A 23368-nucleotide genomic window follows, 5' to 3' on the forward strand; every position below is an offset into this window, starting at 1 on the left:
TCCTTAAGTCTATTTTCCTAGAACAATAAGGGTACATTAATTTTCCTTTGTGGAGTAGTTCAGATTAGTCATTTTTGATCTGATTATGTTATTTGAACTCCTATAATGATTTGTTTAGATATGCAGCAATATTGATACATGGCTTGAGCCATGTATAAATAGGGGGAGTATGGTAGGGCAGGCGATAGAACAAGTTAGGATAATTACTTAAACAAAAACATTTTTTGTAGAATATCCATTCCAACATTTGGAAATTGACTTATTGAACTATTCCGAATTGAGGGGAAGAAGGGGTGTTTAACAATAACAGATAAGTATAGCAAATGGGTAGAAGCGTTCCCAACTTACTTGGTGGACATGATTATGGTAGCTAGAATATTAGGTCAAGATATTATCCCTAGAGTTGGTTTACTGGGATCTATCTCTTTAAATGATGGATGACATTTTAGCTAATCAGATAAAGCCTATAGAATGCCAGAGTTAGGGAGAATAGAGATACCAGAACAGGTAGACATAGAAGTTGAAGTAATACTAACAGAACACATGAGAAGACTGTTTGTTAACCAAACCCGTATGTCCAAGAATTTGTGTCCAACAGGTGAATTACAGGAGAAGGTGATTCACTCAATCCAACCAGGAGACTGGGTGTGGATCCAGTCCCTGAGGAGAAAAGACTGGAAGCAGCCCCGTTGGGAAGGCCCATACCAGGTTCTGTTAAACCATTGCCTTTGCCATTAGAAAAGCTGAGAGAGTCACTTGGGTCCACGTTATCCACTGCAAGAAGGTATGTACACATATCCACTGCTGATCACACACAGAGTTAGGAGAAGAACCGAGTACCAACAGGGTCCGGGGGTTACCTCCTTAACGAAGATTTCCTATCCCGACCGTTCATCACTGTGTGTGCTCCTAGAGGTGTGAGTATGGGGTGGTACCTAGCAGAGAGACTAAGGGCAGGAGAGGGTTGGCGGTTTTTGGGAAGAGTAGAGACTCTGAGCTGCATCATAGTCTAATCTTTCTGATACATTCAGATCCACCACCTTCTAGTACTAATCATACGATACCGTTGTCATTGAGAAGAAGTAGAAGATAAACTATATAATACACTGATGAGTGACTTACAGAATAAGGAATCAAAGAAGATCAAGATGTAGGATTTAAGGTAAACATTAAACAACTTCCTGGGAAAACAGACAACTGTACAGGAATTGGGGTTGGCCAGATAGAAGTGCTCAGCCAACCCACCTCGGTTCACCTTAACTCCTGATGAGTACCAGTGTTGTAGATATAAGAATGGCACCGAGAACTTAGATGACTTTAATGGCTGAAAGTAATCGTGAATGTGACTGACTTAGGTTTGAAAGATGAATAGAAAATGTTTAACCTCACAGCACCTATAACTGATGAAGGGTGGGCTAGTACCAGCAAAGGACGCATACGACAGAAATTACCACGAAGGGTGGTTAACTTGCGCCCTGGGGTTATAGGTCCAACCAGTTCCAGTTAGTCATCAGAGGCCAGTTATAGGAGGCTAAAGTAGGCACAGGAGGAGTTTTGACCAGGATGGGATTAGCTTTGTCTAGATGGATGCTATTGGCATCCTCAGGGAAGTTCCAGATGAATACAAAGCTGTGAATCAAATATGTGAAGGTTTTAACACTACATTATTTTGGTGGGTGACAATAAATAAAAATGTGGATTGGATTAATGACATCTTTTATAATCAACAGATTCATGAATGAAACCGGGGATGCAGTAAAGAGGTTCTCTGACCAATTATCCGCCACCTCCCTCATGACCTGGTAAAATAGACTGACTCTCGATATGTTACTGGCAAAGGAGGATGGTGTAGGTAGAATGATTAGGTTCATTGCTGTACGTACATTCCTGATAACACAGCCCATGTTTGGGAAATGGAAAAGTGTTGTAGGAACTGTATTATGGGCAGCTTTCACCTGTATGAGTGTGTTTGGGTTGTGTGGTTGTTGTTTGGTCCCGTGTGCGAGAGGTCTCATTTCCAGGGTTCTGGAGAGATCAATAACGGAGCAGATGGTGAGTTCAGACAAGTGGGACGACAACTACCTACCGCCGAGCCTGGTGGAGGATTCATTCAACTATGAGGAGCCCATGATAAGATGAGACCATCTTTAGAGTTTCCTGAATTAGTTTGATTTTGTGTGAAATTTCTGAATCCAATAAAAATAGATGTGTTATAATGTATGTGAAATATTTAGCCAATCGGGTGGATGTAATGAAAGATTTGACTAAAACATTTCACTCAGAAATGAAATGTATTCGAAATACAGCTATAATAATGGGTTAAAAACTATATTCAAATACTGTGTGAGTAAGACACTGTTACCAGAATGAGCAGGGCAGAGTTGATAAGACGACCTTGGAACTGGAGAAGAAGCCTCCCTAAATTAGGGAGAGTAACAACGGCCTGGGAACGGCAGGTGGGCAGGAGATTAGAAGACAGGTGGCAAGGTTGTTAAGGAATGTATGTGTACTGTGGGAAAAATACAGCCGCCTAAAGCTGGGTTGAGTTCTTTACTGATGTGTGTGTAACAGAGATTTGTTAACTATACTCGCACTGCACTGACAGGTATGGCTGAGCAACTAGAGGCTACCACTAGAACGGCTAGACAAAATAGATTGGAGTTGGATATGATATTGGCTAATAATGGGGGGTGTATAAAACGTTTGGTGAACAATGCTGTACTTTTATCCCTAATAACACTAGCCCTGATGGTAAGCATTACCAAAGCCCTACTGGAACTTGACAAGCTATCTGCTGAAATGAAGGGTGTAGCAGGGGTATACGAGGGGAATTGGCTGAACATCTTTTTTGGTTAGTACACATCTATGGTGGTTACTGGATTTCTGACCCTAGAGCTTGTGTTCTTATTATTGTTGTGTTGCCTGTATAATCCCTTGCTTGAGAAAATATCTTACAGAAGTTGTCAGAGCAACCGGAATGATGTCTTTGATGGAAGTGACCCCAGTGGATACTGAATCAACCTCTGGGCAAAAGACGGGTCTGTCTGAGGACGATCCTTGGTTTGCTGTTGGGGAAGTGGTTGAATAAAGCTTATCCAAAATGTTGTCATATGTATTGAATGTAGTGGCAGGTGGATTTGAAGGTTTTAAGTACTGGGACAAAAAGTCTGTCCCATACATGTTAGGTGTAGCCACTGTCGCAAAAAGGTCTTCTTTTTATACGTTTTTTTAAAAATAATATGTTCTGAATTTATCCTGTGTACTATTTGTCTTTCCTTATGTGAAGGTTTGAAGTTCCTGGGTGGCTGGTAGTCAACCTAGTACAAGTGAGGTGTAGCCGGAAGGACTTGAGGGTTTTTGAACTAATCATCTAATCATTAAAATGGGAATTAAAAATTGTGTTGAGTGACACCCTAGGGGGTGTCAAAAGGGGGAATCTCAAAATTTCCCTGACATTTTAAGAACTTATGTATTCACACCTATCAGGTGTGAAAAGGGGGATTGTTGGGTTTTATTTCACTTATTAGATGTGATGCATTACCTTTTACAGTAGATGTAGGCCTAAGTATGAATGGACTGTAATGCACTAAGAGGTTTATATTGTATTAACATAGATTGAGCAACATATAATAGACATGACTAACTGGAGGGTTGCTGGCTAGTAGGAGTGTAGGCTGAGTAGACTCTTGACACACACACACAATGCCTGGTTGTGGGGCCGCTCAAGGACAGGTGTACGGGAGGGGCTGGTAGAATGGAAGATGGCTGTAGCACAAAAGCAGAAACTGTCCTAACTGTAGCATAAAAACAGGCACTGTCCTTGGGTGTCTGACTCTCGGGTACACACATGAAGATAAGCTAGAAAACAACTATGCTTGGCAACAAAGATGCGTCTAGAGGCTGGGACCAGCCTGCACGCCAACGATAGGATGAGTAAGTTTAAACCACGCTCATCCTCCCTCTTACAGGCCAGCAGTGAGCGGGAACTATCTCTGTCAGAGTATTTAATGAAGAACTTATGATGTCATTTTCAGTTCTCTGTTTGCCTGCGAGGTGTTACAGTGAACCCGTATATACGAAGATTGCATTTACCATTTATTCTGCTTGACTAATTCTATTAATAAACAGCTGAAAATATATTCAGTAGCCTAGTGTTAAATTTTGTTCTGATACCAGAATTGAATTGATGCAGCCTTAACAGTACTGGGAAGAATTGAGCAAAGTCTGCGGCTCATCAACAGCTGGGATGTGGATTTGAAGTTGTCAACTGGAGTAGAGGTCGACCGATTATGATTTTTCGATGCCGATTATTGGAGGACCAAAAAAAGCCGATACCGATTAATCGGACGATTTTTATATATATATATATTTGTAATAATGACAATTACAACAATACTGAATGAACACTTATTTTACCTTAATATAATACATCAATAAAATCAATTTAGTCTCAAATAAATAATGAAATTTGCAGACTGATGTCCAGTCCCTAATACACACTCATCGACTTGGTTAGTTCCCACACACAGACACTGTTAAACACAACTGAGACTTTTGCGTTAATCATGCATTGATGTCATTTAGAAAAACCTTGCGCTACAAGCATTTTAAATTGGGATTAAACCCTTAGACTTCATACCACTAATTCCATTTTCTGTATCTTCCTGTCCTCTCTATAGATTGCAAGAGAGCAATTTGAGAAATAGAGAGTGAAAACTTTTCAAAGAAATGTAATTATTGTTGGTGGACAATTTGATGCTTTCAAATACATGTTTCTTAGCTTATGGTTCTAGATTTTTTTTATTCATTTTTATTTTTGATCTGTGGCAATGATATTCTGCTCGACCAAAGTCACACTTGCAAGCCCTCAAGTTTGGCCTGTCCGCTTGCATGACACATCCTCTGCTCTCTCCACAAAATTTCTGCGCTCCTGACTGGTCTGTATTCTGTCGGCTCTCATCCTCTGCTCTCTCAAGTGTTTGCTTGCTCAATGGTGCTCAACAGCACCATCTTGCTCACAATAGACAGGCTGATTTGAGGCGATACATGTAATAGGTTTATAACTACAAGGGGCTGTAGAAAGAAGCTGTGAACAACATGATTTCTTATATTTGGTCTGTTGATATTTCATGTCTGTCTCCTAATCCTGTCATGTCCTGTCAGGCTACCTTCCATAGTCCTACTTAGAATGGATGACTTCATTCTATGTACTGTAAATATTGAAACAGAGCCTCAGTGAATTTGAAACTATTGTTTTTCCTATCAATGATAAGAGACATTACAAAGAGTCAATGATTTAAAAAGCCTAATTTCACATAGCTGGAAACATGGAAAAGGCCAGAAAAAAAGGGATGGATTAAAATGTACATAATGCGTACATGGTGGAAAGTAATATTTTAAATTTCAGTCAAGGGGAGGGTTTAGTATTTTTTAAATTATAGTCCAGGGGAGTGTCATGTAACTTGTAATAGATGAATTGTCAATATTTCTCAGTGTTTAAGAATTAGTTGCTTATCAGGCTTTATATAGATGTGTGCCCGATGCCGCCCATTATCTCCAATTCTCAGCTTTGGTCCGTGATGCTATTTAGTATGGCCTCAATCAAATGACCCATAGCCTATAGGCTACAAAGTGCATACTCGGAGAAGCACAAAGCAAAGTTATATTTCTAAGATATCTGCTGGGATGGTGTAAATACAACTAGGCTGCATTACACACTGCAATGGATATTCCAACCCTGAGCCCCAGCCTGCTCTCTGCTCTTGCTGATCAAACACTTTGTATGCTGCCTAACCAATGATTGTGCTGTGTAGACCTACGGCGGCAGTTCAGGAGGCGAGTCAAAGGTTCTTCAGATTTTTTCATTTTATTAGGCCTATTCCAAAAAATGCATGCGGACTAGCCTATAGCCTGTTCAGTTTGAGAAGGAGAGCGCAAAGATGAGGAGGAGGACCGGAGGTCAACTTTGCCAGCTTGCTACTACTATAATTGATTTTTATTAAAAACAATGTTTCTCACCCATGATGTATTTATCAGAGTTATTGACCTCACAATAAGCCAGATTCAAGTAACTTAAAATGTGGTGCTGAAATGGACAGCTCATGGTGCTGAAAGTAGGCAAATTCGAGTAAGCATAATTACTTTAAACCGTCTTCATTTTAATTAGACTTTACTAACAACAAAAGGGCTTTGTGTTGGAGCCTCCTCCTTCCTATTTAAGAAATAAGAGTTAGGCCTACTTGTTTGACAGGTGAAATTAGGCTAGACTGCTATATCCATAGATTTGTCAGTCAATTCCTCTAGCCACCATGCACTCTTTAAATAGCTTACCTCAGTGCCAGTGAAGGGCTGTTAAGTTAAGACTCGAATTGAGGGGGTATGACAGAGTATACCATAGCCTTTCATTAAAGAAAATGACAAAAAGCACAGGCCTACCCTTTGTTAGCTTAAGATTTTGAAGAAAATCAAACAGATCTGATTAAAGAAAGTGATCTATAACAACGCTTTGGTCAGCGATGCTTTATGCAAGAAACAAGCTGTAAAATACACAAGAAAGAAGTGACTCCAATGCATGTGGGGATATCATTGTTTAGTTTATTTAACATTCAGAGGCTGATCTACAACCTTCTATAGCCCAGGAGACAACATTTACTTTGCTTGGGAAGTAATCTAATTCTGTCACTATCAATTGATTAAGCTATTCACTTTCTGTACAATAGAAGATGTTTAAACATAGGCAGCTTTTAGGGAAACACTTGTGACCTTTTCTCATTGGGTTGAGCCAAGGAAGAAGAGTAGCCAGCATTTAAAGCTTACATTTTTCTGCGTTGGTAGGCCTACTTTGTCTGGGTTGGAAAGGTAGGCCTAACTTTTGAAAGTACATCCTCATATTCCTAAGGATATCTCAGATTTAATTATTAACAGGGACAGTTTCGTTGCAAATAAGACACACTGATTTGGCACTGGAGAAATATGATAAGATGAACACATAGGCCTAGCTCTCTGTCCATTCTTAGCCTGTAATTTTGGTAATTTGTGTGGTATTAAAAAAGATTCTGCTAATGTGTAAAATGTGTATAAAATGCAATTTTTTTTTATAGATTCATGCAATGTTTTTACTATAAAGGAGATCTTTCCACCCCTACTCTTGTCCATGGTGGTCTGCGAACCCACAACCTTCTGGCCTGCAGCCCTGTCAGCTATCAAAATTCCTGCGATGCCATGCTTAAAGCACAAAGAAAAGTTTCTAAAACTGCATATCTAAAGCTCTGTTCTGTCCAAGAAGTGAGGGTAAACGGTAGACATGTTCTCTGCCTAACCAATGGTTGTGCTGTGTAGACCTACGGCGGCAGTACCAGTCAATAGTTTGGACACCTACTGATTCAAGGGTTTTTCTTTATTTTTACTATATTCTACATTGTAGAATAATAGCGAAGACATCAAAACTATAAAATAACACATATGGAATCATGTAGTAACCAGAAAAGTGTAAACAAATCAAAAAATATTTTAGATTCCTTAAAGTAGCCACTCTGCCTTGATGACCGCTTTGCACACTCTTGGCATTCTCTCAACCAGCTTCACATGGAATGCTTTTCCAACAGTCTTGAAGGAGTTCCCACATATGCTGAGCACTTGTTGGCTGCTTTTCCTTCACTCTGCGGTCCAACTCATCACAAACCATCTCAATTGGGTTGAGGTCGGGTGATTGTGGGGGCCAGGTCATCTGATGCAGCACTCCATCATTCCCCCTCTTGGTCAAATAGCCCTTACACAACCTGAAGGTGTGTTGGGTCGTTGTCCTGTTGAAAAACAAATGATAGTTCCACTAACCGCAAACCAGATGGGATAGGGCATCACTGCAGAATGCTGTGGTAGCCATGCTGTTTAAGTGTGCCTTGAAATCTAAATAAATCTCAGACAGTGTCACCAGCAAAGCACCCCCACACCATCCCACCTCCATGCTTCACAGTGGGAAACACACATGCAGAGATCATCTGTTCACCTACTCTGCATTTGGAACCAAAAATCTCAAAAATGGACTCATCAGACCAAAAGACAGATTTCCACCAGTCTAATGTCCATTGCTCGCGTTTCTTGGCCCAAGCAAGTCTCTTCTTATTATTGGTGTCCTTTAGTAGTCGTTTCTTTGCAGCAATTCAACCACGAAGGCCTGATTAATGCAGTTTCCTCTGAACAGTTGATGTTGAGATGTGTCTGTTACTTGAACTCTGAAGCATTTATTTGGGCTCCAATCTGAGGTGCAGTTAACTCTAATGAACTTATCCTCTGCAGCAGAGGTAACTCTGGGGTCTTCCTTTCCTGTGGCGGTCCTCATGAGAGCCAGGTTCATCATAGCCCTTGATGGTTTTTGTGACTGCACTTGAAGAAACTTTCAAAGTTCTTGAAATTTCCATATTGACTGACCTTCTTGTCACAACACAACTGAAGGAATTAAGAAGGAAAGAAATTCAACAAATTAACAAGGCACGGCTGTTAATTAAAATGCATTCCAGGTGACTACCTCATGAAGCTGAGAGAATGCCAAGTGTGCAAAGCTGTCATCAAGGCAAAGGGTGGCTACTAAATGTTTATATTTTTGTTGGTTTACTACATGATTCCATATGTGTTATTTCATAGATTTGATGTCTTCACTATTATTCTACAATGTAGAAAATAGCAAAAGTAAAGAAAAACCCTTGAATGAGTTGGTGTGTACAAACTTTTGACTGGTACTGTAAATAACATTCACTCTCTAAATGATATGTCATTTGCAAGTGGGTGCTCTTACAGGATACAGTTTTCTTCCCCACCATCTTGTGGCTACTCTTAGTGGTACAGTATATTGACATTCCATTTCACCTGTTGTTCAAACACAATTTGATAATTATATAATTTCTGATAAATTAGCATAATTTCAATACTGTTTACTCATTCAATTATGCTGCAAAGCAATATGTAGGCAAATATGTTATTACTATTTTATATATTATACTGTACATATGAAAGTAACCAACTCCACTTATTCATAAATATTTATAGACATTTTAGCTGCTCTTTTGAAATGTCAGAGCGAAACCCACAAATGACAAATTGTTTTTTGGTCTTTAACTTATCTAGAAAAATGAATTATATTATTCCCTGAAGCTCAAACTGAAGACCAAACGGTGACAATAAAACCTCAGAAGTTGGGGCTTGAGATATTAACAATAAATATGTGTTAACTGAAATGGGTTGCATGATAAGCTTTCATACTGTATTTCTGATTTGTTCTGTGGTCTTTGCAGATTTAAATAGAATATAAAAAAAAAATGTAAGATGCATTTTTGTTGTCTGTGAAATTCATAAAAGGCTGCTGCATATCCTCAGCACCATTGAATTACCTGTGTTCAACCAGGACAGATTAAATGACACTGCCATCAATCTGGAGACTCTCAACCCCTGCCTCTTACAGAAATGTTTTCAACTCCCATTAATTTATCATTATTATTTTTAAAATGTAAACTTTATTTAACTAGGCAAGTCAGTTAAGAACAAATTCTTATTTACAATGACGGCCTACCCCGGCCAAACCCGGACGACACTGGGCCAATTGTGCGCCACCCTATGGGACTCCCAATCACGGCCGGATGTGATACAGCCTGGAATTGAACCAGGAACTGTAGTGACGCCTCTTGCAATGAGATGCAGTGCCTTAGACCGCTGTGCCACTCGGGAGCCCATCTTAAAAAGTCAATTATAAATCGTAAGTATTCATTTTTGTAAAATTACTCATTGCTAAACATTATAACCCCTCATAGACAAATGTGGTCTGCAACATCGTCATTGGAGCTGGGCCACATCAGCAGAACTGGAATAGAAAACAAATTAATATTAGAAAATGTATAGATTATTTATGTCTGTGGACCATTGTTATGCCTCAGAGACACCACTGTATGTGCTGGGCTTTATCTGAACTGGTGAGGGAACTGTCTCACCTTCCAGCGGTTCCCGCACTCGTTACACAGAACAAAAGTAGTCATAGGCTCATCAGCGCTGCGGGTCTGCATCTACACACACACACACACACACACACACACACACACACACACACACACACACACACACACACACACACACACACACACACACACACACACACACACACACACACACACACACACACACACACACACACACACACCAAGAAATAAGAAGGCAGCTTTCATTCAACAGCACAGGCTGTCTCCACTGTATCTCACTGTGTGAACTGGAACTGGTAGAGCGAACAAAATAAAACTGATATTGGGTCAGTATGTAGAGCATATGTATGTTTTCAGTGCAGTGAGCCGTGCGTATCTGTTTAAGTAAAATACAATATATACTTGGTAATAAGCAGAATAGGGTGTGTATGCAGAGTATGGTATGTTTACCTGGTTGTAGGTGCAGTTCTTTTTGCTGCACTTGCTGCACTGAAACAGGTCAGAAATGGTACCACTGGTTTTGGACAGCTGGTGTTCCCTAATGGCCTCCTTAGTCAGATTGTTCCTCAACTGCTTCAGCTCATCACTAGCCATCTCCTAGATTAGAGATAGATTAGATAGATAGATATAGTTGAAGTCAGAAGTTTACATACACCTTAGCCAACTACATTTCAACTCAGTTTTTCACAATTCCTGACATTTAATCCCAGTAAAAATTCCCTGTCTTAGGTCAATTAGGATCACCACTTTATTTTAAGAATGAGAAATGTCAGAATAATAGTATAGAGAATGATTTACTTCTGCTTTTATTTCCTTCATCACATTCCCAGTGGGTAAGAAGTTTACATACACTCAATTAGTATTTGGTAGCATTGCCTTTAAATTGTTTAACTTGGGTCAAACGTCTCAGGTAGCCATCCACAAGCTTCCCACAATAAGCTGGGTGAATTTTGGCCCATTCCTCCTGACAGAGCTGGTGTAACTGAGTCAGATTTGTAGGCCTCCTTGCTCGAACACACTTTTTCAGTTCTGCCCCCAACTTTCTATGGGATTGAGGTCAGGGCTTTGTGATGGCCACTCTAATACCTTGACTTTGTTGTCCTTAAGCCATTTTGACACAACTTTGGAAGTATGCTTGGGGTCATTGTGCATTTGGAAGACACATTTGCGACCAAGCTTTAACTTCCTGACTGATGTCTTGAGATGTTGCTTCAATATAGCCACATAATTTTCCTCCTTCATGATGCCATCTATTTGTGAAGTGCAGCAAAGCACCCCCACAACATGATGCTGCCACCCCCGTGCTTCACGATTGGGATGGTGTTCTTCGGCTTGCAAGCTTCACCCTTTTTCCTCCAAACATAACAATGGTCATTATGGCCAAACCGTTCTATTTTTGTTTCATCAGACCAGAGGACATTTCTCCAAAAAGTACGCTCTTTTGTCCCCATGTGCAGTTGCAAACCATAGTCTTGTTTTTTTATGACGGTTTTGGAGCAGTGGCTTCTTCCTTGCTGAGCGGCCTTTCAGGTTATGTGAATACAGGACTCATTTTACTGTGGATATAGAAACTTTTGTACTGGTTTCCTCCAGCATCTTCACAAGGTCCTTTGCTGTGGTTCTGGGATTGATTTGCACTTTTTGCACAAGTATGTTCATCTCTAGGAGACAAAACGTGTCTCCTTCCTGAACGGTATGACGGCTGCGTGGTCCCATAGTGTTTATACTTGCGTACTATTGTTTGTACAGATGAATGTGGTACCTTCAGGCGTTTGGAAATTGCTCCCAAGGATGAACCAGACTTGTGGAGGTCTACAATTTTTTTTCTGAGGTCTTGGCTGATTTCTTTTGATTTTCCCATGATGTCAAGCAAAGAGGCACTGAATGTGAAGGTAGGCCTTGAAATACATCCACAGGTACACCTCCAATTGACTCAAATGATGTCAATTAGCCTATCAGAAGCTTCTAAAGCCATGCCATCATTTTCTGGAATTTTCCATGCTGTTTAAAGGCACAGTCAACTTAGTGTATATAAACTTCTGACCCACTGGAATTGTGATACAGTGAATTATAAGTGAAATAATCTGTTTGTAAACAATTGTTGGAAAAATTACTTGTGTCATGCACAAAGTAGATGTCCTAACCAACTTGGCAAAACTATAGTTTATTAACAAGAAATGTGTGGAGTGGTTGAAAAACTAGTTTTAATGACTCCAACCTAAGTGTATGTAAACGTCCGACTTCAAATGTAGATAGATAGACAAAATCTCTGAGGGAAATTTGTCAACTCTACTCAATATTTTGGTAGGTGTTTGACTTTCTTGATTCTCTCTCTTTGGTACGACATCTTTGGAATATGTTAGAGGCAGGGGTGGGTCATGGGTTGATATGACAGAAGTTTACCGTACCTCAGCAGACATGATGGCAAAGCGTCTCAGCTCGATGCCTCCAGCCAGGACGTTCCTCCGCAGTCCAGGGTTTTTGGGGTCCTTCAGGTTGCTGATGCGGCTCCGCACCCTGTTTTTATACTTCATATCTGTGGATCCCATCTCCGTGTAAATATGTGCAGCGGAGGATAGTTAAGGAAGCTTTCATCACCGTCTGACTGAAATATCTAACGGTGACAATAAAAGAACAAACAAATATAACATTTGTTATATTCAAAGCCAAGAGAGCAAATGGCAGCTCTGCAAACACACTGCAACCTAAAACCAACCCAAATTGGTAAAATACTTCAGAAACACATGCAGATTTAAAAGGATATGATCTTCAATCTCTGCTGCCATGGAGTCACAGTTTGTCCCAAATTCTTTGAAGTTGTCTGAGGAGATAAAACTGAGGGTATTACGTTTCCTCCTTTTCATCTACAAAATCTATCAAGCTGTGTGTAATGTAACCATTAGTAATTTCCATACTGTACGGTATGTGTGAATGAATGTGCATTGAATGAGTCACTTTATGTGTAGATTGATCTCTTTTATCTCTGTGAGTCATTCAGTTAGTGGCTGGTCTTTTCCCCACCATCTGTACGTAGAGCAGCAGCCAGCATCTCGATGCACTTGTCCCTGATGGTTTCTCCAGTGGCAAGGCAAGGGGACAGGGGAACCCCTGCTGAGCTGAAGGAGGGGGACATGGGACTGGTGGGGGTGGTGGGGATCTTTGGCATCTCTGGTTTCCCTCTCCTGGTCATCGTATACACAAGCCAGACAGCATATACGTCAATCACGAGTTTAAAATCTGATCCATATTTATTTCAGTAGTACAGTAGATAGTATTTTCCAGTTAAAAAGGGTACCGTTCAATACTGTCCGTTGAGGACTTTCTCTGCAGAGGGCCAGGGTGAGAGGACTTGGAGCCATGAAATTCTTTCCTGAAACAAACACAGAGACAGAAAAAGCAAGGGAGTGAACTAACATCCTTATCTTAATGTGCTCCATTATGCAAAGTAAATAAAAAGGCCTTAATGAAGCAGTAAAATAAATAAGAAAAGGAAATTTGCTTTTCTATCTGCATAAGAAAGGCGCCCTCTTACGTCTCACTAGAGAGCTTCTTAGCTGAGGGTGAGTTGCTAGTCTTGGAATCCACAGAGTCCCTCCTAAAGAGAGGTAGTAAATGAGGAATGATTTGAAAGCGAGAAAAGGGGGTTACTACCCACTGATTGATTCAATGTAATTTCAACAAATAAAATAAAAAATCCATGTGACAACTTTGTCAAAAATGTGTAAAAAGTACACCTTTTTTTCATCCAAATTTTAACTAAAATGCAATGACATGGCTCGCTTGCAGTGGTGTAAAGTACTTGAAGGAAAACTCCACCCCAAAATGTGTCTTTTAGTATTTGTTTCATTAGTCCATTGTTGATATAGTCCCAAAATATCTTGCATATCAACAATCAAGTTTTCAAGATACGAAACTTCAAAATACAGAAATCTGGCCCATATGATCCATTTTGCATCATATGACGCTGCGTTCCACATCATATGACACAAAATGCATCATACAGGCCAGATTGGTTTCAGAATAGAGCAATTTAGAATAGAGCAAATACAGAACTTTCAAAATTGCTGTATTTTGAAAGTTGCAAAACGCAGCATCATATGATGCAAAAACCATCATACGGGCTAGATTTCTTAGTCCATTGTTGATGTAGACCCAAAATAGTTTGTATGTCAGCAATCAACATTTCAAGATGCCAGATTGTTGTATTTTTCAAGATACGTATCTTGAAAACTTGATTTTGAGTTTTCCTTTAAGTAAAAATACATAAGTAGTTTTTTGGTGGTATTTATACTTTACTATTTATACACTGAACAAAAATATAAATGCAACAATTAAAAATATTTTACTGAGTTACAGTTCATCTAAGGAAATCTGTCAATTGAAATGAATAAATTAGGCCCTAATATATGGATTTCACATGACTAGGAATACAGATACGCATCTGTTGGTCACATATACCTTAAAAAAAAAAAATGTTGGGGAATGGATCAGAAAACAATTCCGTATCTGGTGTGGCAATCATTTGCTTCATGCAGCAGGACACATCTCCTTCGCATAGAGTTGATTGCGGCCTGTGGAATGTTGTGTGGCCTGTGGAATGTTGTCCCACTCCTCTTCAATGGCTGTGTGAAGTTGCTGGATATTGGCGGGAAATGGAACCCGCTTTCGTACACGTCGATCCAGAGCATCCCAAACATACTCAAATGGGTGACATGTCTGGTGAGTATGTAGGCCAAGGAAAAACTGGGACATTTTCAGCTTCCAGGAATTGTGTACAGATCCTTGCAACATGGGGCCGTGCATTATCATGCTGAAACATGAGGTGATGGCGGCAGATGAATGGCACGACATAGGCCTCAGGATCTCGTCACGGTCATCGATAAAATGCAATTGTGTTCGTTGTCCGTAGCTTGTGCCTGCCCATACCATAACCCCACCACCACCACGGGGCACTCTGTTCACAACGTTGACATCAGCAAACCACTCGCCCACACAATGCCATACACGCTGTCTGCCATCTGCCCGGTACAGTTGAAACCGGAATTCAGCCGTGAAGGGCACACTTCTCCAGCGTGCCAGTGACCATCGAAGGTGAGCATTTGCCACTGAAGTCAGTTACGATGCCGAACTGCAGTAAGGTGAAGACCTTGGTGAGGACGACGAGCCACAGATGAGCTCCCCTGAGACAGTTTCTGTGCAGTAATTTTTCCTTTGTGCAAACCCACAGTTTAATCAGCTGTCCGGGTGGCTGGTCTCAGACAATCCTGCAGGTGAAGAAGCCAGATGTGGAGGTCCTGAGCTCACATGGTGAGACTTGGTCTGTGGTAATGAGGCTAGTTTGTTGTACTGCCAAATTCTCTAAAATGACTTGAGGTGGCTTATAGTAGAAAAATGAACATTCAATTATCTGGCAACAGCTCTGGTGGACATTCCTGCAGTCAGCATGCCAACTGCACACTCCCTCAAAACCTCAGACATCTGTGGCATTGTGTTATGTGACAAAACTGCATATTTTAGAGTGGCCTTCAATTGTCCCCAGCACAAGGTGCACCTGTGTAATGATCATTACTTATTGATATGCCACATGTCAAGAGGGTGGATTATCTTGGCAAAGGAGAAATGCTCACTAACAGGGATGTAAACAAATTTGCGCACAAAATTTGAGGGAAATAAGCTTTTTGTGTGTATGGAACATTTCTGGGATCTTTTATTTCAGCTCATGAAACATGGGGCCAACACTTTACATGTTGCTTTTATATTTTTGTTAAGTATATTTTTGGCAACTTGTAATCCACTACATCCCTAAAGAAAATAAGCACTTTTAACATACATTTTCCCTGGTACCAAAAAGTACTTGCTCAGGCAGAACAGAATGATGGTCCAATTCACACACTTATAATGCGTTGTCATCCCTACTGCCTCTGATCTGGTGGACTAACTAAATACAAATACTGCATTTTGTAAATGATGTGAGTGTTGGAGTGTGCCCCCATCTGTCCATAAAATAAAATAAATCTACTAGCATTTACTTAAGTATGACAATTGAGTACTTTTCCCACCACTTTTCGCTTGTAATGTAGATTTCATATTGATGTCACGTTATTTGGCTATTCAATCGAATGTCAATTAAAACTAGTTGCTGACGGATGTACTTTGCCCACTGGGTATTAAGGCATTTAGCAGTAATGACCAGAGAAGTGTCAGTCATAGTATTGAATCTGAATGAGAGCCAGTACCTACCTGTCTGATTTGGAGTCAGTCGAATGACGTTTCACAGAATGGCTGGGCTTGGAGTCAGTGGAGTCCTTTCTACAACAACACGAGAGAGAGGAAAACATGTCATCTTGTGACACTGCTGTCGGTTCATCTGAGTGAGTGTTAGATGTTGAGTGACGAGGTAAAGCTTTAAATGATATCCTGTTTTTACTTTCATTTGACCATTTTGCTACTACTACTCCCAACTGATCAGCAACAGCAGTGGTAACTCCCAGGTACTGTTGTCTACTGTGAGCAAGCTCCTTAAACCTGTGAACAACTCTGCTACCTAAGCCTCCCCAGAACGGTGCAATCAATACCTTTGTTTCTTCCAAAGCAAAATTGAAAACATCAATGACACCAGCCTGTCCTCTCCAGCCCCTATAGTTGATCTACACAGTCCTACGCTCCCCGAGTCAAGGTTCTCAAAGTTCACCACAGTCACTGCAGCTGATGTAACCAAGCTGGTTAGAACAATGAGGCTCACCACTTGCTCACTTGACCCTATCCCCACCTCATTTGTCAAGACCTAGTTACCTGCTCTGGAGCCTTTTTTTCACAGAAAATCATTAACAAGTCCCTCACCACTGGATGTGTCCCTCCACAGCTCAAACTCGCCACAGTCACACCAGTACTTAAAAAGCCTGGATCTGACCCTGACAACCTCCAGAACTACAGGCCTATCTCCAACCTGCCCTTCCTGAGTAAGGTCCTCGAACGTGCTATGTCTAGCCAACTCCAACAACATCTTGCCATTCACAACCTACTTGAGCCCTTCCAGTCTGGTTTCAAACACAGAGACTGCCTTGGTAAGGGTCACCAATGACCTCCTCATGAATGCGGACTCTGGGGCTGCCAGCATCCTCATACTGCTGGACCTCAGTGCAGCATTTAACACGGTCAGCCATGCCATTCTGCTGGACCGCATGGAGAAGCAACTGGGCCTGTCAGACACTGTCCTGGACTGGTTCAGGTCCTAAGCTCACTGATCCGCCAGGGGGTCCCTGAAGGCTCGGTCCTAGGGCAACTACTGTTTTGGATCTACATGCTGCCACTGGGAAACATGGACTGGGCTTTAACTTTTATGCTGACGACACTCAGCTGTATATCTCCACAAACACTGCATTCCTTGTCAGTTGCCTGTAGGACATCAAAGTGTGGATGCAGCGGAGTTTCCTGCAGTTAAACTTCAAAAAGACAGAGGTCGTCCTGAGTGGCACTCGCATCATCGACTAAATCAGCAGCTACAGCCTCAATATTGATGGTGTCAAGGTCCTCCCCTCCAGTGAGGTTCGCAATCTGGATGTGATATTTGACAGTCAGCGCTCGTTTGAGGCCCACATCAAAGTGTTATACTTTTACAGCCTCCAGCTGAGCAACTCATCCACACCTTTATCTTATCCCATCTGGACTATTGTAATACCCTGTTTGTTGACAAATCTGACACGTGCCTACAATATGTCCAGAACTGTGCTGCATGTGTCCTCACCCACAACTCCCCCATGAGCACATTATTATTATTATTATTTACCTTTAGTCAGTTAAGAACAAATTCTTATTTTGAATGACAGCCTAGGAACAGTGGGTTAACTGCGTTGTTCAGGGGCAGAACGACAGATTTGTACTTTGTCAGTTCAGAGATTTGAACTTGCAACCTTGCGGTTACTAGTCCAACGCTCTAACCACTAGGCTACCCTGCCGCCATCACTCCAGTGCTGTTCAACCTCCACTGGCTCCGCAAATGCTCATGCATTGACTTTAGAATCCACACCTAACAAGTTATCCACAACTCTGGACCCAACTATCGGTCTGACCTCACACTCCCTTCGCTCTTACAGGTCCATATCCCTTCAGCAGTCCCACAGCAGACAAAAAAAACTATGGGTGGCAGGGTTTTCAGTGGTGCGGCTTCTCGGCTGTGGAACGCACTTCCAGCTTCCAGTCACTGTCAGGGCTGCAGCCTCTGGCCTTGCTTAAGGCACATCTAAATAACTGAGCTGTTCAGAAAAGCTTTCAATGACCTATGTTAATTATGTTCACCGGATCGGACGACACCTGTACATAGCATTGATTGTTTTCTGCTTTTATTATAATAATTTTTTTCAGTGCCTTGGGTGTGAGAAAAGCTTTACAAATTAAAATATTTATTTAATTATTTTCCTTCAAAGTTCACATCATACAGGTTTAAAAGTGAGGTCAATAAGTGTTTTTAGAGTGAAGTTCACTACATCCACCAATTACTGTGTATAGAATATGATCCTGCTTATGCAGACCTGTCTTTCTTGCCATCCAGACTTGGCCTTTTAGAACGTTTTGGATTGGAATCTGAGGAGTCCAGACTCTGCCTTTTAGCAGGTTTTGGTTTGGAATCTGACAAATCCTTTCTGAAACAGGAAACATTTGTATGTATGTAACATTTGCATGTATTGCAGCCATAGCTGATTGGCAAAAAGCACACAGCATTCAGGAAGCAGGCATGCTTGATCAAACAGCCTCACCAGCAGAGGGCAGACAAGATCACAAGGTGGCAAAGCACTGACAAATATGCTTTGCTGACAAATATGCCCACATATATTATTTCCCTATGAAGACCTCTGCTCCAATGAAGGGGTTAACAAACAATTCTCTAATATCACCAAATACACAACCACAACTCATGTCAGTGGGATTCAACTTCAACAAGCACATAGGCCCACGTGCAGTGTATAATTATGCATGCACCTGTGGACTATGGCTTGCCAACCTTTCTTTCTTGGCATCAACTGATGTTTTTTGGGGCACTTTGGTATCGGAGTCTTTTCTGCAAACAAAGAACGGTTAGCAGTGCTTTGCAACTGTTGTCATAATAATCTTAATCTAATTTAACAAAATTACATCATTATCATCATCCGCATTTACAGAATGTCATGATAAATACAGTGCCTTCGGAAAGTATTCAGACCCCTTGACTTTTTCCACATTTTGTTTTGTTACAGCCTTATTCTAAAATTGATTAAATAAAACAATTTCCTCAGCAATCGACACAGAGTACCCCATAACGGAAAAGCGAAAACAGGTTTTAGAAATGTTTGCAAACTTAAAAACAAAAATACCTTATTTACGTATTCAGACCCTTTGCTATGAGACTCGAAATTGAGCTCAGGTGCATCCTGTTTCCATTGATCATCCTTGAGATGTTTCTACAACTTGATTGGAGTCCACCTGTGGTAAATTCAATTGATTGGACATGATTTGGAAAGGCACACACCGGTCTATATAAGGTCCTGCAGTGGACAGTGCATGTCAAAGCAAAAAACAAACCATGAGGTCAAAGGAATTGTCCGTAGAGCTCCGAGACAGGATTGTGTCGAGGCACAGATCTGGGGAAGGGTACAAAAACATTTCTGCAGCATTGAAGGTCCCCAAGAACACAGTGGCCTCCATCATTCTTAAATGGAAGAAGTTTGGAACCACCAAGACTCTCCCTAGAGCTGGCCACCCGGCCAAACTGAGCATTCGGGGGAGAAGGGCCTTGATTAGGGAGGTGACCAAGAACCCGATGTTCACTCTGACAGAGCTCACGTCTGGAGGAAACCTGGCACCATCCAGCCATTCAGCGGCAGGGACTGGGAGACTAGTCAGGATCGAGGTAAAGATGAACGAAGCAAAGTACAGAGAGATCCTTGATGAAAACCTGCCCCAGAGCACTCAGGACCTCAGACTGGGGTGAAGGTTCACCTTCTAACAGGACAACGACTCTAAGCACAAAGCCAAGACAACGCAGGAGTGGCTTCGGGACAAGTCTCTAAATGTCATTGTGTGGCCCAGTCAGAGCCCAGACTTGAACCTGATCGAACGTCTCTGGAGAGACCTGAAAATAGCTGTGCAGCGACGCTCCCATTCCAAGGATCTGCAGAGAAGACTGGGAGAAACTTCCCAAATACAGGTGTGCAAAGCTTGTAGCGTCATACCCAAAAAGACTCGAGGCTGTAATCACTGCCAAAGGTGCTTCAACAAAGTACTGAGTTAAGGGTCTGAATAAAAATGTCTAAACTCGTTTTTGCTTCATCATTATGGGGTAGATTGATGAGAGAAAAAAATTGATTTTAAAATAAGGCCGTAACCTAACAAAATGTGTAAAAAGTCAAGGGGTCTGGATACTTTCCGAAGGCACTATATAACAGGAACTATTAACTGACTGTTGAATACTATATTTATCATGATATTAGGAACATGTACTGAAAAGGCTAAACACAATTGAGCACACTCAACATGAATGAGGTAGTATGATTTACAGATCCCAGACCTATCCTTTTTCACATGGTCAGATGACGTCACCTTCAGAGAAACGGGTTTGTAATCTGACGACTCTTCTCTGGGTAGCAAACAGCAAAGAAAGTGATGTTTGAAACTTCACAAGGAAAAGCAACAAAAATGCATTGTATCGAAATGAATAGAATCCATTAAGCATATCTGTCAATAGGAGCAGTTCAATAATGTCACAGAGAACAAACATTGCCGACACTCAAAAGTAACCACACAAAAAAACAACCATGCAACATAACAGCGACCTCTCCTTTTTGACCTCCACTGACGGGCGCTTCACAGGAGGGGGAGGATGGAGATGGAGAGGAAGAGGAGCAAATGGAGCATTGGGGTCCGGAGGCTCTTTTCTAACCACAGAAATCCGTGGAGGCTCTTTTCTAAATGTAAAACATTATTTTCAAATCATCACTACTATTCATCATAACTATCAATACTATATTAGCACACTCATGTTTCAAGTTTTATTAGTCGTATATAGGGGATACACATGCACCATCCAACAAAACGCTTACTTGCAGGCAGTGGTGTAAAGTACTTAAGTAGTACTTTAAAGTATTTTTACTTAAGTAGTTTGAGGGTATCTGTACTTTACTATTTATATTTTTGACAACTGTTACTTTTACTTCACTACAATCCTAAAGAAAATTATATACTTTTTACTCCATACAGTTTCCTTGACACCCAAAAGTAATTATATTTTGAATGCTTAGCAGGACAGCAAAATGGTCCAATTCACACACTTATCAAGAGAACATCCCCGGTCATCTTTACTGCCTCTGATCTGGCAGACTCAATAAATACAATAGCTTCACATGTCTGAGTGTTGGAGTGTGCCCCTGGGTATCTGTTAAATTATTTGAATTTTTTTTTTAAATTGGTGCTGTCTGGTTTGCTTAATACAAGAGCATTTGAAATAATGTATAATTCAACTTTTGATAACTGTTTTATTTATTTAACTAGGCAAGTCAGTTAAGAACAAATTCTTATTTACAATGATGGCCTACCGGGGAACAGTGGGTTAACTGCCTTGTTCAGGGGCAGAACGACAGATTTTTACCTTGTCAGCTCGGGGATTCGATCAAGCAACATTTCGGTTACTGGCCCAACACTCTAACCACTAAGTTACCTGCCACCCCAAGTAAATATACTTAAGTATATTTTTGCAATTACATTTACTTTTGATACTTAAGTATATTTAAAACCAAATACTCAAGTAGTATTTTACTGGGTGACTTTTACATGAGTCATTTTCTATTAAAGTCTCTTTACTTTTACACAAGTATGACAATTACGTACTTTTTCCATCACTGTTTGCAGGTTGCTTCTCGACAATGCAACAACAATAAGTAATAAAAGATAAGAATACGAACGAACATAAAGTAGAATAAAATATACATTTTAGCATAAGTATAATACAGGAAGCACAATTTATACTGTAGTCCAATATGTCTTATGAAATAAATCTAGATTATGAGAGAAGAGAAGCTGACTCTAACCTCTCCTTCTTGACCTCTGCTGCAGTGGGCATAGAAGGACGAGGATGAAGAGGAGGAAGCGGGGAATTAGGGTCAGGAGGAGCTTTTTTCCTAAATGAAAAACCAACAGACTAAATAATCTATTGCGATTCTGAAAACTGTATAGTCATTTTCTGTGTATCGCTGACAGTTTTCATCAAAAAAGGAAGAACATGCACATAGTTGCAATGATTTTGACTTTGCTGTGCTGTATAATGTTTAACCTATGATAACAAAACAAACAGTAAAACAGGGATTTCAGGGCAGTTTTCACTGTGTCTGATAAAACAGAGGTAGGTGATGATCGAACACAAACTATGGACCATAGTACACAACTCAGTCTATTCACAAACAGCATGCCCTCTGACCTCTCTTTCTTCACCTTCACTGAGGGACGTCTGGACGGAGGGATAGGACGAGGATGAGAAGGAGACAGAGTGTCTGAAGAATCTCTCCTGAATGGAAATCGAAATATTCAAAATGAAATCTGAGAAGAAAAAAATTATTTCCAGAACTAATACAACTAGCACAAATCGAATGATTAAGGAAAGCATGCACAATTTACCATGATCACACCGTGCACCATGCAGAAGTGGGTGCTGGGTAAGTCACTCTCCGACTCACTACCCACTGGGCACAAACTGATTTAGTTGTATTCTTTAACTTTGATTCTTGGTTGAAATGGAGAAATTAATCCAACATATCAATTATTAATTTGTAAACAAACTGGAAATAAAGCCAGACTAAGTCAGTGGCACAAAATACACATGTTGATGTTCAAATGTTGATATTTGGTTGAGTTGACAATCAAACGATTCAATATCACTTCTGAAATACAGTAAATAGCATATTTACTTGTCGACAAATTAAGGCATTTTGTTGGATTCACGTCTCCAACTAAATAAAAAAATAAAAAGTTAAAAGAATAGGATTAGGCCAGTGGCTCAGATGAAACGGTCCAAGCATTATATATATCCTTTAAATGTTGATATTTGACTGTGTTGACAACCAAACAATTCAATATGACTTTTGTAATTCAGTAAATAGCCTAGTTAAGTTAACAGTATTTATTCAACCGAGTGTTTCAAAGAGTGTTTCAAATCTACTTTGAAACAAAGGTATACACCTCACACACGGTTATGGGCTTAAAAAAAAAGAAGGCACCTGTACCATGTCAGATATATACAGTTGAAGTCAGAAGTTTACATACACTTAGGTTGGAGTCATTAAAACTCGTTTTTCAACCACTCCACACATTTCTTGTTACAAAACTATAGTTTTGGCAAGTCGGTTAGGACATCTACTTTGTGCATGACACAAGTCATTTTTACA

At 40.5% G+C, this 23368-nt stretch overlaps 1 protein-coding gene across 18 annotated transcripts in view; it reads right to left on the bottom strand.

Moving 5' to 3' along the window:
• Positions 1–6574: 6574 nt before the first annotated feature.
• The window catches only part of LOC106605011 (transcription elongation factor A protein 3), a 37489-nt gene continuing 20695 nt past the window's right edge, over positions 6575–23368 (bottom strand). For 4 of the 18 annotated variants that reach the window (XM_082975256.1, XM_082975249.1, XM_082975243.1 and 1 more), the window contains 15 exons: positions 22405–22491; positions 22019–22108; positions 20768–20899; positions 20503–20571; positions 18961–19017; positions 18491–18601; positions 16203–16271; positions 13495–13557; positions 13258–13332; positions 12984–13144; positions 12723–12783; positions 12371–12521; positions 10413–10559; positions 9978–10049; positions 6575–9850 (listed from right to left, as the gene is read on the bottom strand). In XM_082975256.1, coding sequence (XP_082831382.1) covers positions 9842–9850; positions 9978–10049; positions 10413–10559; positions 12371–12521; positions 12723–12783; positions 12984–13144; positions 13258–13332; positions 13495–13557; positions 16203–16271; positions 18491–18601; positions 18961–19017; positions 20503–20571; positions 20768–20899; positions 22019–22108; positions 22405–22491 — 1354 coding nt within the window. In that variant the 3' untranslated portion in view covers positions 6575–9841. The remainder of the gene's footprint in view (positions 9851–9977; positions 10050–10412; positions 10560–12370; positions 12522–12722; positions 12784–12983; positions 13145–13257; positions 13333–13494; positions 13558–16202; positions 16272–18490; positions 18602–18960; positions 19018–20502; positions 20572–20767; positions 20900–22018; positions 22109–22404; positions 22492–23368) is intronic. The other 14 variants (XM_082975258.1, XM_082975254.1, XM_082975252.1 and 11 more) reach the window with 9 other exon arrangements.

Source organism: Salmo salar, chromosome 05 (assembly GCF_965601325.2).
Source record: "Salmo salar chromosome 05, fSalSal1, whole genome shotgun sequence".
In the NCBI taxonomy this organism is placed as follows: Eukaryota; Metazoa; Chordata; class Actinopteri; order Salmoniformes; family Salmonidae; genus Salmo; species Salmo salar.